This window comes from Pteronotus mesoamericanus, unplaced genomic scaffold (assembly GCF_021234165.1).
Source record: "Pteronotus mesoamericanus isolate MK-2021 breed Mesoamerican mustached bat unplaced genomic scaffold, CSHL_Meso_final contig_20, whole genome shotgun sequence".
Classification (NCBI taxonomy): domain Eukaryota; kingdom Metazoa; phylum Chordata; class Mammalia; order Chiroptera; family Mormoopidae; genus Pteronotus; species Pteronotus mesoamericanus.
This window is the reverse complement of record NW_026555085.1, coordinates 62,289,836-62,307,071: the sequence shown is the minus strand read 5'-3', so window position 1 is coordinate 62,307,071 and position 17,236 is coordinate 62,289,836. Positions and strand designations below refer to the sequence as shown.

The 17,236-nt window shown below is 43.4% G+C and overlaps 1 protein-coding gene across 1 annotated transcript in view; it reads right to left on the bottom strand.

The window, feature by feature from the left end:
* Positions 1 to 17,236, bottom strand: part of SOBP (sine oculis binding protein homolog) — a 158,455-nt gene that overhangs the window by 59,425 nt on the left and 81,794 nt on the right. Inside the window, exon 5 of the mRNA XM_054569791.1 lies at positions 7,855 to 7,950. Coding sequence (XP_054425766.1) covers positions 7,855 to 7,950 — 96 coding nt within the window. The remainder of the gene's footprint in view (positions 1 to 7,854; positions 7,951 to 17,236) is intronic.

The window sequence follows — 17,236 nt, the reverse complement described above, 5'->3', positions numbered from 1 at the left end:
GGATCTAAAAAAGGATCCGTGAAGCCTTAGCACAGTGTGGGCACATTGCGGGCACCCCACAGGATGGTTTCCTGTCTCCTTCCCTTCACGGGCTTATCAGAGGCACATCCCTTTGCTATTGTAGATATTTGCATGTGTAAATCACATCGTATCATTTGTTTTGCATTTATTTTTCTTAGTTACATATTTCTAAGATTACCAATTCTACTATTAAATGGTAGGGCAAGGTGAAGAGATCTTGGATTGTGTCACGCAGGGGTGTCCAACCCACAGCCCTCAGGCCACATGCGGCTCAGGGTGGCTATGAATGTGGCCTGACACGAAATCATAAATTTACTTAAAACCACTTTTTTGCTCATCAGTTTTTGTTAGTTTTTGTGTATTTAATGTGTGGCCCAAGACAACTCTTCATCTTCCAGTGTGGCCCAGAGACACCAAAAGGTTGGACACCCCTGGTGGAGAGTCTCACTTCAGAGTTATATAGATGGAGAGCAGGAGGACAGCCGGGCGGTGAGGTTAGAGGGCAGAGGGATTGATCGAAATGGAAAAAGGACTGAGGAACATGGTAACAGTGTGGTGATTGCAGCAGGAGAGGGGTATAAGGGGAGTATATGGTAACAGGAAAAAAACAATTAAAAATAAAAATTAAATTAAAAGAAGACTTTTGGATAATCTATTGCTAGAAAATTTGGTCAATGTGGTATTCTATGATGTGCTTGAAAGTAAGCAACCTTAGAAGAAATGACTATCATCATAATCAAAACAACACTGATTGAGTACCAACTGTTTGCCAAATACCATTCTAACAATTTATGGATATTTATTCATTTAGACCTCACACCAATCCTACCAGACAGGTAAAACTGCCCTCATTTTATAGATAAGGACACGGACACAGAGAAATTCAGTCACTTGCCCAAGGTCACCCAGCCGGTGGGTAGAGTGGTGGAGATTCCTGAATATGAACCAAACTGCTAGGCTCAAAAGTCCAAACTCTTCACTACAATACCATACCATTCTTTGAAATTTTTGTATTCTTCTTTGAGAACTATTCCAGCATTGCAGTACCTCACAAATCAGGAACATCTGCTATGCTGCCAACAGCATCTCTAGTGCCCTCAGCATAAACAGGCAACTGGGTGGGTGTTAAAGGGTTTCTCTGAAGTTCTTTGTCCTAAATTAAAACATAACATACAGGCTTCTATCCAAACCAGTTAGAAAGAGACTCTAGTTACAAAATGCAAGTGCTCCCAACACCTGCCTTAAGATTTTTGTATAAGCAAATGCCACCTCTAGCTCCATTTTATTAGTAATAAGACTAGTGTATATTTAAACTTTCATTGAATGCCAGGCATTCTAAGTGTTTCATAGACATGATCTTGTTTACTCCTCATAACAACCCAAGGAGGTAGGTACTGTATATATCCTCATTTTATTGCTAAAGACACTGAGCTCAGGGCAGTTAGGAAACATTCCCAGGTTGCAAAGCTGTTCATGTCTGCAGAGCTGGGATCGGGCACCCACTCTTACCCACCACAACACGGGGTATCCCTTGGAAAACACATGATAATCGATACCTCTCTCTGGCTCTATGAACCACTGCAGTGTATTGTGTGAGAAGCCAGCATGAAAACCACACCATTATGTCTCTGATCTTTTTGTGCAATGGCCCTGAAAGTGGAAAGGCAAAGATCTCCAGGCCTTGGAAAAGGGATCTTGCCAGGGACCAAGGATCTCCAGTTAAGGAAAGACCTTTCACTAGGGCAGAGGCTGGGGAACTGTAGCCTTCCCCTGGATGGCTTCTCCCCAAAGTACACCAAAAAAAAAAAGGAATTAAAAATAGGGTTCACATTGGTGGGAGGTGAAGGGAGATGGTCTACTGTGGCACAGAGGGCCTCGATGCAGGACAAGAAGGCCCTGAACCACAAGACCATGACCATGGTGGGTGAAAAGAGGCTGAAAAGAGAGAAAAGCAGCAGACCCAGCTGCGGAGCAAGGTGAAACAAGGCACAGATGGAAGCAGAGGGAGGAGCCCATGACATAAGATTGCTCAAGCAGGATCCACTCCCTCTGCCTGTGTTAAAGTCCAGATGGCCTTGCTGGCGTGCATAACAGTGCCGCCTTTATCAGACATGCCATCACTCAGTCTCATATTGGTCCATGTTTTTCTAAAAAGTTTTATTTTTCTAAAGCATAGTTCAAAAAACTGTAGGTGCTCAGGAAAAGTCACAGACTAAAGGGATCTGGAGGGGTGGGTGGAAAAAATGGTGGGTTAGGCCAAGTCTCTTTAGACAGCAACCAGTCCCTGGGGTTTTCTTTGGAAGCTTTTACAATTATTCTGTCAGGAAACTGGTGCACAGAGTACTATACATGCGTATGTCATGTGATATTTTATTTGATGTGATGGGAGCCTGAGTGTGTCACCAGGAATTTCAATTCTCAGAGCCTGTGCTGCTCAGTGGTAACATCAAAGAAACTGTATAATTTTGAATTGAGCTGGGACATGAATCTGGCTTTCTGTAAGGAGAGGACTGTTGGTTAATTATACCTACTTTGAAGAGCTTATCAAGTTTCAAGTGAAACATGGCAGTTTCTCTCACCTTTTGGGGGTTCTCATTATGTCTCCATGATCTAGCAGGAAAGTCCTAGAAACAGCTAATATGTGACAGCAATCCTGACTTTCTCCTCATTGCTGTGATAAGGCCAACATGTACTGATGAGCTGGGCTGGGGTGCAAAGAGATCTGATCTTATTTTTAAGTAAATACACACAGACCCAGGGGCCTGAGACAGAGGAATGCTCAAGTTGTCACTGGCACTGTGGTATTTTTTTCCCCTTAAGGGCTTTTTAAAATGGATCTGAGTGTCCCAGCCTTACAAGGTTGTGCCGGGCAGGGAGGGAAAAGCACAGTGCACAACCAAGAGTCACTTGTTTTATGTAGACATGGTCCCAAAGCTCTAGTTCCCAATTTAACCAGGGTCAGTAGATTTTTTCTAGCCAGAGGAGTAGAGTGCCAAAGGTTTTTTTTTTTTTTGGTTTTTTTTTACCAAAGAACAAACTAACGAATATATTTGCTTCACAATATTCCAGCAGGATAAAAGGGGGCGAGGTGGGTGGATGGAGAGTAAAGGGACAGATGAAGGAAGATTAAGAACTGATTGACATTAAGAAGAACTGTCATTAAGAACTGAATGACAGGTACATGAGGTTCACTTTATGATTCTTTCTGCTTTTGTGTATGATAAAAATTCCCATAATTTTTTTTAATCCACAGAAGGACTAGGAGTTTCCATGAAGTATAACTACTTAAGTCCAGACTTGATAAGATGGTGTCTGTTACCGACACCTCTGCATAGGGGCCAGCCTGCCAGCTCACCCCTTACCCTTCAGGTGCTCTACCCTCCCGCCAGCTTAGATGCCAACTGAGGTGTGGGTCACCTGACCTGTACTTTCCCACCTCCCTGCCTTTGCCCATGCTATTTCCCTCTGCCTGGAATGCCCCCTTCCCTTATACCCCCACTCCGACTATCAAAATCCAACCCATCTAAGGCCTAGATCAAAGGTATTCCCCTCTGGTAAGTCTCTAATTACCGCATATGGAAGTAATCTCTTCCTCCTTTGTACTACAGAACTTTGCTGGTGCTCTCTCGGGGCACAGCTCACTGTGTAATGATAACAATCATGAGAACAAGAATCGTAATAATAGCAGCTAATATGTACTGAATGTTACTATGTACCAGGCACTTTAAATATGTCATCACTTTCAATCCTCACAATATCCTATGAGGTTATTACCATTTATTACTACATTTAACAGATGAAGATCTGAAGCTCAGAGAGGTCCAAGGGGTGAAACAGAGATCCAATGTGATGTGAAGCCAATTGTGTCATCATCAATTTTAAGGCTTTGTGCCCATGATTCTTAAGTTATACCACCAGAGTGACATGGTGTAAATTAAAGTCTAGCTGGGGCAAATTCTAACTTTCAGAAAGACCAGAAAGTCCACATTCCTGATGATTATAATACTGTTTTCCTACTGAGCTGTTAGCTCTGTCAGGGAAGAGACTCTGTCTTTTTCCATTTTGTGTCCCCCACAAGCACTGTCTGGTCTAGTGCCTTATACACAGAAGATGCTCAATAATGTCTTGCTAACTGAACACTGTATTACTAAGAGCAGTTCTGATCAAGGACTATGTCCATTTCTTTTAATCTACCTATCTGACTGCCCAGGGAAATGAGATGGGCAAATCAGCCCGCAGAGCTGCTGAAGCATCTCCCCTCTCCATCACCTCTGTTCAGAAGGCCACAAAACTAAAATAGTTTTCACCTTCTGCCTACACTGGCACTGCAAATGACCAGAAAGAATTTTTCCCCGATGCTATTTTTATTTTGTCTCCCAACTCTGGACTCCCTCCCCTTCCTTCTGCAAGACCCCATCCCTAACAGCCTTAGGAAAAGCCAAAGGGAGTCAGATTCCCAAGATAATGACTTGGGAATCTGGAGCTGAGGAAGACAGGCTGACTTCCTCTCGCCCCGCACCCCCGAGTTTCCTTTCTCTTACTTCCCCTTTCAGACTTCCTAAACCTGCTTTCTTTCCAACCAAATTACACTACATCGTTGCTGCTCTTCTTTGACTATATTTTGATCATCTTCCTGAGTGTACTGATGTTCTCTGGACTGGCCCTAAGAACATGTGGGGAATAGGCTCAGTTGCCTTCAGTTCCTTTCCCCAAACCCTTTCAACATTTCTCTTCTTCTAGCTACATGTCTCCCTCCAAGGACCCTGCTCATGCTATATTTCCGCAATGTCTTACTCCCAGCTGGCTTTCAAGAACTGAGAAAGTACTGGCTGATGAGAAGGTGTGAGCTCATAATATGATTAAAGTCATCCTGTCCAGCTCTTAAGCCAACTTCCACTATCGATAGGAGCATTTTAATAGAGGAAATGAGGAGGCCCAGTAGTCCCCGTAGTCCCAAAATAATGAGGCAATAATGGTAAAGGGACCTGCCATGGAGTTAAAATTTGGGACAAAGGCTAGTGACTGTGCCTGGCTCTAAATATTCCCTCTTCTGGGCTCCCATAAGTCATGTTGTTGTGGTGTTTATGTGAGGTCAATTTCCTACAGTTTCTTTTACTGAAAGTTATTTGCCTTGGTCATAAATTTAGGTATGTCAGCAAAATACCGTGGTGCGTGTGTATTCACACATGTGTGAGTAAACACCCATCTATAAAGAGGTAGATGGGGTCACAATGAATTGTGACATATCATACATCATACATAGTAATCAAGTTTTATCTAATGTCATTCATCTTGACAGCCTCGCATTTTTAAAATTACTAAAAAGCATGAGGAGGCTGCTGCATAATCATCAACCATAGAATCTTGGCCACCGAACTAAAGAGTCATCTGTGTTGTACATTAAGTGTGAAGGCACATATCACAGTTTGGGATTTAAATGGAAAAATCAATACCCTACAGGAAACCTACACTTGATAGATTTTTCTGCCAGCCAATGCTTTCTTTGTCAGTGCTTTCTGATGACAAATACTTGTGTATTCCAGGCATTGATTTCACTTTGCTTTTGTTTAGGTTCCTTAATATTCCTCCCTTTTCTGAGAAGCAGAGGCTGGGGGTGCGGGTGGAGGACGGAAGCAATCAGCAGTCGATAATAGAGACGGAGGCTACCTGGCCAGGGCACTTTCTGTCAGCACCTGCGGCCCAGAGGGCTGCCCTTCCAGCCAGAAGCTCCTCATCACCTGGGAGCCTAGAAAGTGACATGTGCCCTCCATGCTCTCCCAAGAGCCACTGGCACCCCCTCAGGGCTCCCCCGCTGTGCTCACTGCAGTGAACCATGCAGGATGGCAGACCCACCCTTAGGCTAAGGAACCGCTCTGCAGAGAGTGTGCAATCTTCTCTTGTGGATTCTTTAAAAAATTTGCTCCAAGCTGCGCTAAGAAAACTCCAAGGATTTCCCATTTCTCTCTTAATAATGAACAGGTCTCTTTCACATAGAAGCATAGCTTCTCAGGGCTTCATAACCAGCCAAACACCATTGCTTTCCTTGCAGCTGAAAAAAATTAAGTTTCTCCTTCGAGAAATAAGCTTACATGTTTTTTTCTCTTTATTCTCTTTCTTTCATCGTACTCTGACCAAAATAAAACATTTCTAACAGTGGCTTAGTAGAACTAAATTTGTACCAATCTCTCAAAACTACTGCCAACACAATTCAGTGTTTAAGCACAGCAAGGACTAAATATGTATTTTCTCTAAAGATAACTGGAGAAGACGTTCACATACACGGTTTACTTCCTCCGGTATAAACTGACCACAACCAAGACTCAAGCACATTCTTTTTTCTAGTAAATAGAAAAAAAATCAAATATGGCATATCACTTTTCCCCCAAAGCATTTTGAAACCAAAACATAGCCTAAATAGCCCCTATGGTCTTCTGCTGGATAACCATCGTTATGGGGTGAAACGTTAAAACAGAACGGAATAAAAAGGGTTTCTCCCAAACAGGTAATGCTAGTAGACCTGGAAGCTTAGGGGCCCTAAGAGAAAATATAAGGTGAGTTCAATTTTCAGGGGGGAAACTGCATTCACAAGCCGCGAATGTGGCTGCGGGCTGGTTCGAGGGACTGCGCACACAGGATGAGCGGTGCTCTTGCCACCATGCAGGCTGTGGAGCTGGGAAAGGAGGTGCTTGCTGTCGACATCTAACTACTGCGGCTAGAATGGGCTAAAGCTGTATTTTTCTCCCTTCTCCTCCTCTTTGGACACTTTGTTTTTAATGAATACTTGGTATCAGAGCTAAGTCCAAACAGTGTTACATGTGGGATTTCCTAATGCTGAGACCTGGCAGAGCTGCTCTGTGTTCCGCCAAAAAACTAAACAGAGATGAGACTACCTCAGGATGTAACAACCGAGCATCCTCATTCTCTCTCAGTGTTTTCATTTAGCTGGAGCAAATGTTTTGCTTTAATGCAATTGAAAAGAAAAGAACATTTAGGGACAGCATAGCTAGATCCCTCATAAAGCTTCATTTTCCAAAGCAGCGTTTGAATCTCTAAATAAATGACAATTCATTCTCTGTTTACTTTAGGTAAACAGAAAATGCATTGCGGAGCACTCATTTTCAAAAGCTAATCAAGAACATTAGGTCCCAACAGATTCATTTAATAGAAATATAATAGGCATTCCTGCTTGCTTTTCATCTTGTCTCGCTGTAAATGCTAAAATGAACAGCAAATTAACCCTGCGTTGGAACACAGTCCCTGTCACAGCTGATATCCTCTCTCTCACGACTTGTAAACATCCCCGCATCCTGTCGCTGCTTTGACTCCTTCTCCTTAGGAGAGACGAGAGAGCCTGATTGAGTTTGGCAAGACAGTGTAGAAATACTTGAATTCTAAAGGGAGTACTGCGTGTCAACTCTGCTATCTTTCCTAGCAGAACGACATATTACCATGTTGTCTCCTAAAATAGTGTACAATTAGGAAGTAGGAGGAGGGGTGGGGGCGGGATTGTTTTTTTCCAAGCTACATGTATCAACTGTATTTCTCTATATTTTTAACTTTACTAGCCATTCTCCAAATGGCTGCTTATAAACTACTATACAAAACAAGCCAGAAAGACAGGGCATCCAAGCTCTATAATCAGATATAAAAGATTTGCAAACAATTTGAGATCTTATAATTAATATTCAGTGATATCAGAATTAGCATTTAGAACTCTATACAGATAAACTATAATACTTCATAAATTATGTAATAATGAACAAACCCTTTCAAAAACTGTTTTCACTGTGCTAAAGTAACATTCTAGACTTGTTGTAAGTATATTATTCTTACAAGTAGTTCGCAGTTATTCTTGAAGGCAAGCCTTGGAGTTTCCTTAGCATAGTGCTGCTGGGGGAAATTTTCAGCATGTCCATCTTCATCTCTAGCCTGAAGGGAAATATAATGGCCTATTTAGGGACTTACAAATAATGGAAGAAAAAAAAAAAGCTAAAAGCATAACAGCTCAGATCATTAAACAAACGGGAATCCAGAAATAACAACATTATTAAGAAGTTTGTTTAAATACGCAGTACGCCTTTTAGATATCAAAATTTGGGATTTATTTTTCTTTACATAGTTTAGTTTGAACATGCAAATTCATTGTGGTGTAATATTTAACATTTTAAATTTTAAGCAAACCAAAATAAAATAACTTGGTTGGAAATTATCACCACTTTAGTCTTCCAATGACTTTGGTTGTAAATTTAGGATTATATGACATACGTACGTGTTTAAACTTTTTGGCATGCTTAAGCAATTTCTAGATAACGCACTTTTTAAAAATTCTAATAGCAAGGCCATAAGAAAAGCAATTTGCATAGTTATATTTTCATTGTAATACTATTAGAGATAAACTGATTCCCCTCGATTTTTAAATAAAAATCTGAAAGGAGCAATGATCTAGTAAGAACAATGATTCTTCAATCAAATGCAGTAAAAAAAAAAAATAGATTTAATTAAGAAGCTGCATTAAAAGTTACTGGTTATTTTGATCTACACTGTTAATTAAGAAAGCTGAAGTTTAAATGGAGACATTAACAGAACCCAACAGCAGTACCGCTTGCATACAGTCTTCGCTTTCTAATCTCCATCGGTTTCTGGTTTGGAGTTGGAGAGAAGGGAGAGGTAGGTGAAAGGAGGCGTGTCTGCAGCACACTCATTAAATCATTCATTTGGGTGACACTTGCACTCCGCTCTGCTCTCATCTCATCTTAGCCCTAACTGCTCTCTCTTTCCTGGCCTCCTGAAATTCACAGCTGAGCTGTCTCCCTCACATATGGCTTGCATATAATTATGCATATTCCATTTTGCACTGCATTAAAATGATGAGCTCCTGGCTCCCTGCCAGCTGATTTTAAAAAGCCCAAGTGAAGTAGGAAAAAGGAGAGAAACACAGGGAGAGCCGCACAGGAAGCAGCAGGTAGTTCTGTCTGCTGTCTCTTTAGATAAAATGTATGTCTGGCACCAAGGGAACAGCTGAGAACTACCTGTTGTGATGCATGGATCGAGGAGGAGGAAACAATAAGCGTACCGCCTGTGGCAGAGCGATGACAGCGCTGACGTATTGTCTCTCCTCTAAGGGAGTGAAATCTGCCCGCTGACAAGTATCACTCAGAGCTCCTCGGCTAGACTGAGGATTGTCATTGTAGAAAGGGGTCCATATTTGGTGCATTCAAGAATGTACCACTTGTTTTTAATAAATACGTCTGCTACTTAATGCAGGGTGGGAACTGGATTCAATTTGGAGGTGGAATGTCACAGGCAGTAATATTTGGGTTTCAAGAAGTTCGTGGGAAGGCGGAGAGATGGCTTTGTTTTGGTTTCATCTTTGAGATGTAGCAATATCTCTGAGATTTAGTGCCTTTTTATTGTACCCTCTACCACCACCAAATCAGAGTAAAATAAAAACATAGTTGTAAGATTGGACTGTATGTGACAGAGAAAAAAGTGTAAGCCTTGTTCGTGCCCAAGGGTCGTCTAGGCGCGGAAACCAGTGATGTTTCTTCCCACTATATCAGCACTAGTCTGCAGCTTCATTAGGGTTTCCGTTAACCTGGCCTTAAAGGGGACCCATTTTAAAGTGGAGTGTATAAATAAAAGGCAGCTGTAAGAAAGTAGTAAGATGCCAGTGGGAAGGGATGATGTTAGATTCTTCATAACTGAATTTCAAGCCACTCTGTGAGGTATAGGTCTTTTGAAGACAAGGACAGTATCCCTTTTCTTTCTTACTCTGCCATTCCCAGTGCCTTATTTTTAGTTGGTACTTAACAAACATTTAAGTGATGGGGAAAAATCCCATAAAAGGATTATAACTAGACCCTACCATAAACAACTCTGTAGAAAATGCCACCTCAAAATATGCTAAACTTGGTGGGAGGTTTATTATATTCCTGATGCACTCTGATACATATGCTTGGAAACACACTCTGCATATAGTTTACAAGGGCTACTATTTACATATGTATGTCTATATTCAATATATATATATATGTATCTTGTGTATAAATATTCATAAGGTGGAATATGTTTATTATGCATGTACTATCTGCACACATTCATACACACCAGATGCCTGGGGATATTTTCAACATTAGTGGAAAAATACATTCATTCCATTTACATGTAAGGTGCTCACAGTGCTTTTTATGTTTTTAAAGGACAAAACAAATCTAAGACTTAAATGTGCCTCCTCAAAGAGGCTATAGATGTCATGTGAAGCCTCGTAACTTATGTGGCTAAATAAAGCAGCAGTGTAAGAGAAAGGAGAGGGGAATTGGGGTGAATGGAAGTGGAGAGAGAAAGTCAGAATCTCGATTTGTTACTGAGGCACGCATTTGCCTCCGCAGCAAAGTCCTAGGGCCCTGGGAGTGGTCTGTCTCGGACAATCAACCTGATTCCAGAGTCGAAGAAACTCCATCCTCCAGCCCTTGGCTGCGTTTCCACTGCCTTCCTGGGATGGAGAGCACACGCTGTGCAAGGAGACTCAGCTTGATCACCCTCATGTGGCTGTGCACACACGCACTCACACCTGTCACCAAAGTGATTCCCTTTGCATTCTGAAGTGTTTTAAGGTAAAATTTTCAATTATTCTTACCAGACTAAATGAAAAGAATTGCATTCATCTAAGGCAGTAATTCTCTATTCCGGCTGCACATTAGAAATCATCTGGGGTGATTTTTTCCTAACATGTTGGTGCCTGGCTTCTTTCCCCCCTCACCTTTCCAAGATCCTGATTTAATTGGTCCAGGGTGAGGCCTGGACCTGAGAAAGGTTTTGTTGTTGTTGCTGTTTTATAAAGCTCTCAGGTGATTGTAATGTTTAGGTGGGGCTGAAGACCACTGGTGTAAAAAGAGTGCCTACTGGTGTCAAGAGGAGCTCTTGGCAGAGCTGGCAGAACATTCTCTAACCACATCCCACTGGAGTGAACTGCAACCCTAGCAGGGTAAAGGATGTGGTCTTTGAGGGAGGTCTCACCCTAAAGGTTCAAGAGATTACTTGACTAGCCATTTGTGGGCAACAAATTCCCTTTATTTCTTTTTAGTTCCTGATGTAATAAATAATCCCAGAAGAACTACTAGACACTTCCTAAAAGGCCTTCCTAAACCTCTCTAACCATGTCTCCACTCTGCCCTCTCTCAGACCAGACACAGGTGCACCCTTCTGCTAGTCGGCGCGATGTCTGCCTCCTCCACGGGACTGGAAGCTGCCGAGGGCAGGACGGGGTCTGGGTCCCGGCCGCGGCCTGGTGCGCAGTAAGCGCTCCGCAGGCAGGGGCTCCATTATCAGCCCGTAGCAACGTGGCCACAATGTTAGACAGAATCCACAAGCGCTTCCTTACCCTACATATCGATTCATTTTAGAACATTTTATAACCTCTTATATATTGAAGCCAGTGCCTTACTCCACATCCGCCCCATTTTAGGTGGCAGACAACAGCACATCAAGGTGAGGGGAAGGACAGAAGGAGCTGATGGCCCCTGCAGGGAGGGGGGTTTGAACCCTGATGGTGTTTAGAATCACTGGTCATGGTAATAATATAGAGCAGATTGACTTTCAGCTGGTTTTATTATTGTTCTTAAACTCTCTACAGACGATCCCTTCTCTAATTGCCTGTCTCGGGCAGACTACCCCACTGCCAGCTCTTGGTATCCACTGGGGCCAGGAGACCTGTGTTGATGTCTGACTTTGTTCTGGAATGACCGGTTCTGACAGAAGGAATGTCAAGACACATCATAATGAACTAACTCTCTCCATGTGTCTTATTCTCAACAGCCTTATTCTGACTAGCATGTTAGGCATTTATGCCAACCATGGGAAAGAGCAAATGGGAAACTATTGTTTTGCATTTGACTACAAATATGATTGTCAGAACAAAGGTACATTTTTGATCTATTATTCTAAGACATCTTGACTTCTGCCATAAAATTGAAATAAAAATTAAAATCCTTCCATTACACTGCAAGGGGCTTTCCCCATCTTGTTGATAGTCATGCATCCATTCTCACGTCGTGCCTAGCATTTGACTAAATATTAGATTATGTGAAAAATTTAGACTAATTGCCTCTCTACTTCAAAAATCTCTGACTTAAACAAACTTTGTATTCACCTCTCTTTCCCTGTGAATAATCACTAATTCACTTTTCTTTTTTATTCTTACATACAGCAAATTTACATTCAGCAAGACCAACATTCTTCTCTGGAAGACTCCTTTGGAAAATGCGGAATCTTCTAAAAACAGCTCCAATGACCTACCCCAGAAAAGTGAGTTGTTTCTGACTCAGTGAAAAAGGTTACCACTGCCTCAATTTAAGTATAAAGGTAATTAGGCTTCAGAGTTAACACTGCTCTGCAATGAATGGGAGTTGACACCTCTGTGTCACTGTGATTCCAGAATTTCTGTTGGAAACAGGAAGAGGTTCTGCCTGGAGCCAGGGCTGGGGGGAGCGCTGCAGAGCTTCCAGACTTAGCTTTCCAAGGCTGCAGCAGATGTAGCACATGTCAGCTCACACATGTGGTGTCGTTACCAGACTTGGGAACATCCAAGACGGTGCATCTCAGCATTGTGGGAATAAGTTTAGAGATGGCTAGTAATGGGGGGAAAAATTATATTTTTAAATAATTTTTTGAACCGGAAGTAATAGGATTTATTTTTCAAATTTCAAAATAAAAGCAGGGGACACCACTTCTGAAAACTGTTAGAATTTCATTTTGTCATGTCCCATTTCTGGTCTATCCTTCCTTGTCAAATGCCTATGCACATTCCCTTGAGGAAGCAGAGAGGAATAAACAGCTCTGTCATGTGCAGCCTTTCCGTGTGTTGTGAACTTGACATGAGGTCAGCCCACCTTCTCTGCCCCTCTGTGACGTTCCCTGGGCTGGAATCACATACCCTACTGAGTAGATCCTGTGCCCACCTGAGTTACTGCCCGGTTATGCTCATCTGGGCAGCCCAACGCCTCATGACTAAGGTTCCAGTTTACTTCAACCAAGTTTCTGTCCTTACTTCAGTTTCTCAGGGTAAAACCAGATCCTGCCTCTCTTCCCCACTCCTGGAAGACTCTTATGCATTCTTTAAGCCTTAGTTCAGACTGCAGCTCCTTTAGGAAGCCATTCAAGACCTCTCCCTCCGGGTCCTAACCTGGGCCCTGTGCTCCCTGCCCCTGTCTATAGCCATTCTGTCCATCACACGGTATTAGGCCTGCCTTCCCCACCAACCTGCGAGGTCCGCGAGTGCAGAAACTGTGTTTATTCAGCTGCAAATCTCTAGAGCCTCCTCTCCATAGTGCAAGGGCTCTGTAAATGGTGAGTGAATGAATGACTGGGTTCCTATCCTTTAACCCTAGCAACTGGACCTTCTGCTTCGCACTCCAGGGGCAGTGGTCTGCCCCTGAACCTCAGGAGCTCTCTCCATACCGCAGTCTTAGCAGGCCTCCGCCAGAGCACACCTGCTTCACACCTGGATCTTCACTGACTAGTCTGTGCACTTCTGCCCAACACCTGTTCTTCCCACTTGGTTAGACACAAGGGTCTTAGCCTCACTGCAGATCTTGTACTCAACCCAATAATTGGCCAATAATCCTTTTGTCCCAGATATTCTCTCCTCTGCCTTCCACCTAAACTGACACTGCCTAACAAAGGTTAGTCTAGCCTCTGGTTATCGCCTCACCTCTGAAAGTCCATTCCTAGATTAGCCAGCCTGCTGCCTTGCTCCCTGTATCTCACCTAGTTATAGTGCCCAAGTCAGCCTGGGTCTCCGTGGCGTAACTCATCTTGGTTATGACTCATGTCTTATCTTCCCTACCAGCCTGGACACTGCTTGAGGGCAATGGCCATGCATTATGGATGAGGCCCCATGCCCAGCAGAGTACAAACAATCCTGTACATATCTATTAAATGGATTCTTTAACTCTTTGCTCTTCCTTAAGCCGGGGTGGGGGAATTGCCCCAGAAGTGTTCTGTTTCTCTCCGTTCCAAACTGCCTACTTCTACAATGAATACCTCTTAAATATGAGTTGTTTCTATGCAAAAATTCAAGTCACTGAACACATCACATAGAGCCACACGGCTCGTGGACAGGATTGTGTGTGCACACAGCTTGCGTAGCGATCTTTCTCCTGGACAGACGACTCCCACCTGATATCACACTCCCTAGCCCGGAGGTACTCCACACACCCAGAAACACGAGTCTGTGGACTCAGGCACCTGCTCAATTCACATGACTACGAACCTTTGCATCAGGATCCCTTGCTCACCCTTTCGTTAGCTTGTCACAGGTGATTGACTATGGGATTCCTGTAGTGATGCTGTTCTTTTAACAAAATGTACCTAACTGACCATTTTACACTTGGGTCAAGGGGAAGCTGTTTCCGCAGTGATGTTCTTTCTCCATCCCCCTCAACTAGCAGGTGGAAGGGCTCTTCATACCCCTCCAGGCCCCTCTGACATCTCACACATCTCTGACGGATGAGATGGACTGATTGGCTGCAGCTATTTTTTTTACACTCCCGGACACACACACACACACACACACACACACACACCCATAAATTTTTAATATCCAATCTGGAGTCTTCAAAGAATAACGGTAACAAATATGCAACATGAAGATAATGGGAATCGAATCATGTTTATGGCCTCCACGAGCATCTCCTTAAATGATGTCAGGTCAGAGCCACCAAGCGCTGCGAGCATGGGAGGCTACAGGGCTGATCTGGTGGCTGATGAATGGCCGCCCTTACTCAGGGGCCCTAATGGACTGCTTGACAGTTACGGCAACAGATTCCACATCGGCCTGAAATACAGCTACCTCACGAACTAAAATATATCATGCTGGTCCCAGCACATTCCAGCTGCGTCTAGAATAATCACAGCAGTTGCTGAGTGGGTCTGAAAAATCCTTGTCTTTGCTTTTCATTTTTCCTATTCTTTTTTTCCCTTTATTAGACAGGTGACCCTTCCAGATTTCTGTTGCAGTCGGGTCACCCGAGGGTCTTTGTTTTTGGTAAGAACCGTTTTTTCAAAGGGTCCACAGGTAAGGCCCCGCAGCTGGAGCACGCAGCCCAGCTCTTTTCTCTGCTAAGCAGCCACACACGCCGCCATCACATCCCAGGCAGCTTCTGATTATCCCAGGACCCTTGATCCGCGGTGGATTATCCAGGCTACTCGCTTGCTCCCCTCCCCCACCTCCTGCCTCCGCCCACCGCTCGCCTTTTGGCTTCTTTACTACTCATTTGCATCTATTACCCAGGGACCCGTGAGGGGAAACAAAAGGCAGGGAAACACAGATGATTCCACTTTGCTACTGGTTGGCGCCTGTAAAATGCTCAAATAATTGACCTAATCTAGGCATTTCAGGTGGTCTCTTTATTCCTGTTCCGCGAAATCATGAGGCAGAAGGGGCTGGACCCATGTCTTTATGTACAGACCTCCTGATGGACCTGAGAAATTAGAGATAATGTGAAACAGGCAAGAGATGCGAGGGGACCCCAGGACCCCTTCGGTAAGGCTAGCAAAGGATCCAGACACTGGAGGAAATTTACCATCCACAGGAAGTCTTCCCCAAAATAACCTGGCCTCAAATGGGATGAGGAGACACACTAGAACCAGATGAAAATACTGCTCTGGATATGATCAGGAATTCCTAGTAACAGCTCACATTCCTACAGCTCCTATGTATACACCAGACACCATTCTAAATGCTTTGTATGTATTAACCCATTGGATACACACACCCGTACATATACCAAAACAAAAACAAAAACTTATGAGGTAGGTACTAGCCTCCATTTTTATATGAGGAAATTGGAGCACAGAAGAGAGGTTATGTAGTTTATACAGTCACACAGCTAACAAGTGGTAGAACCAGGATTCAAACTCAGGGAGGCTGCCTCCAGAGTCCCCCCTCTAAACCCAGATGATCCATCTACCAACTCCCTGCCAGTGGGAAGAAAAATAAATGAAATAAAATAAATATGGAATTACTCAAAAATACTGATGTTATTAATTTTTAAATGTATGGTATTAATTATGGAAGGTTTTCATAATTCTTCGGTTTTAGCATGCTAAGACTGAATACAGAAAGGAAATTAAGAGGGCATTTGATGACAAATATAACTGCAGGGGGTGGGGTGGTCTGCAAAGAGCCCAGAACAAGAGGCCAGAGCGAGCTGAGTCAGTAGGTCTCTGGCACAGCCTAAAGGAGATGGTGCTTCAACATTTACAAAATTAATCCGTAGAACAAACCAACCTCCTTAAGCTGATTCTTATTAAATAACCCTGGGATCATTGATTATATACCTAACTAAACTCATGAATTCCAGAAGGACCTGTCCTACAGAGCTCACTCGACTATTCAGATCCTTTATCGTAATTTCCTTTGTGAATTTCTAAAGTATTATCAATATTATCATATTATTTTTATTGATCCCATAGATGATGCTGTACAGACTATAAAGGACGTCGGTGTGTCTTCTCACATTTATGCCTGGCACTCTGGTGTCTAAATGCGGACTGTGACTCTGTTTAACAGGAGTCGGTCCATGGACGCAGTGGAGACCCTTGGACAAACCGGTCAGAGCCCCTGGACGTGCCCGGCTGAGGAGCAGGCCTATACAGTGGCGATTCTTCAAGAGTGAGGGTGTGGGGATCCAACAGCCAGTTCCCCAGCCTCTGCTCAGTAACACAACACCCTCCACTACCAGGGATAATTGAGACAGAGCAACAGTAATGTGGCCCGATCAGGTCAGTGGATAACTAACTCAGTGGGTGGGAAGATGACGTAGGAGGCTTGGGTCACAGTCCTCCCAGGAAAGTTAGCTTGCTCTGTCCCAGTCACCCCTCATCATGACCTGTCACATCATGCGTGTATAGGTCTTGGCAAAGGGGAGATGGTTACTGGAAAACATATGAGAGGATGTGGATGAGCCCGGGCACATCTCACGCTACTTATGGAGGAAATAATTCAAAGGGCACACATGCCCCAGTGATGAGGGCCATGGATGGCTACGAGTCACTAACTCAAACAAGTGGTGTCCTTGAATCAGGGTCTAACTCTGAGATCAAGGACTATAAATTCTGAATTGGCTACAATACTTGTCAAAGGCCACGAGGTCACAATCGTTACTTGTAATAAACGTTCCCCACTCTACCCAACTCAACTGTCCTTTCTCCCACC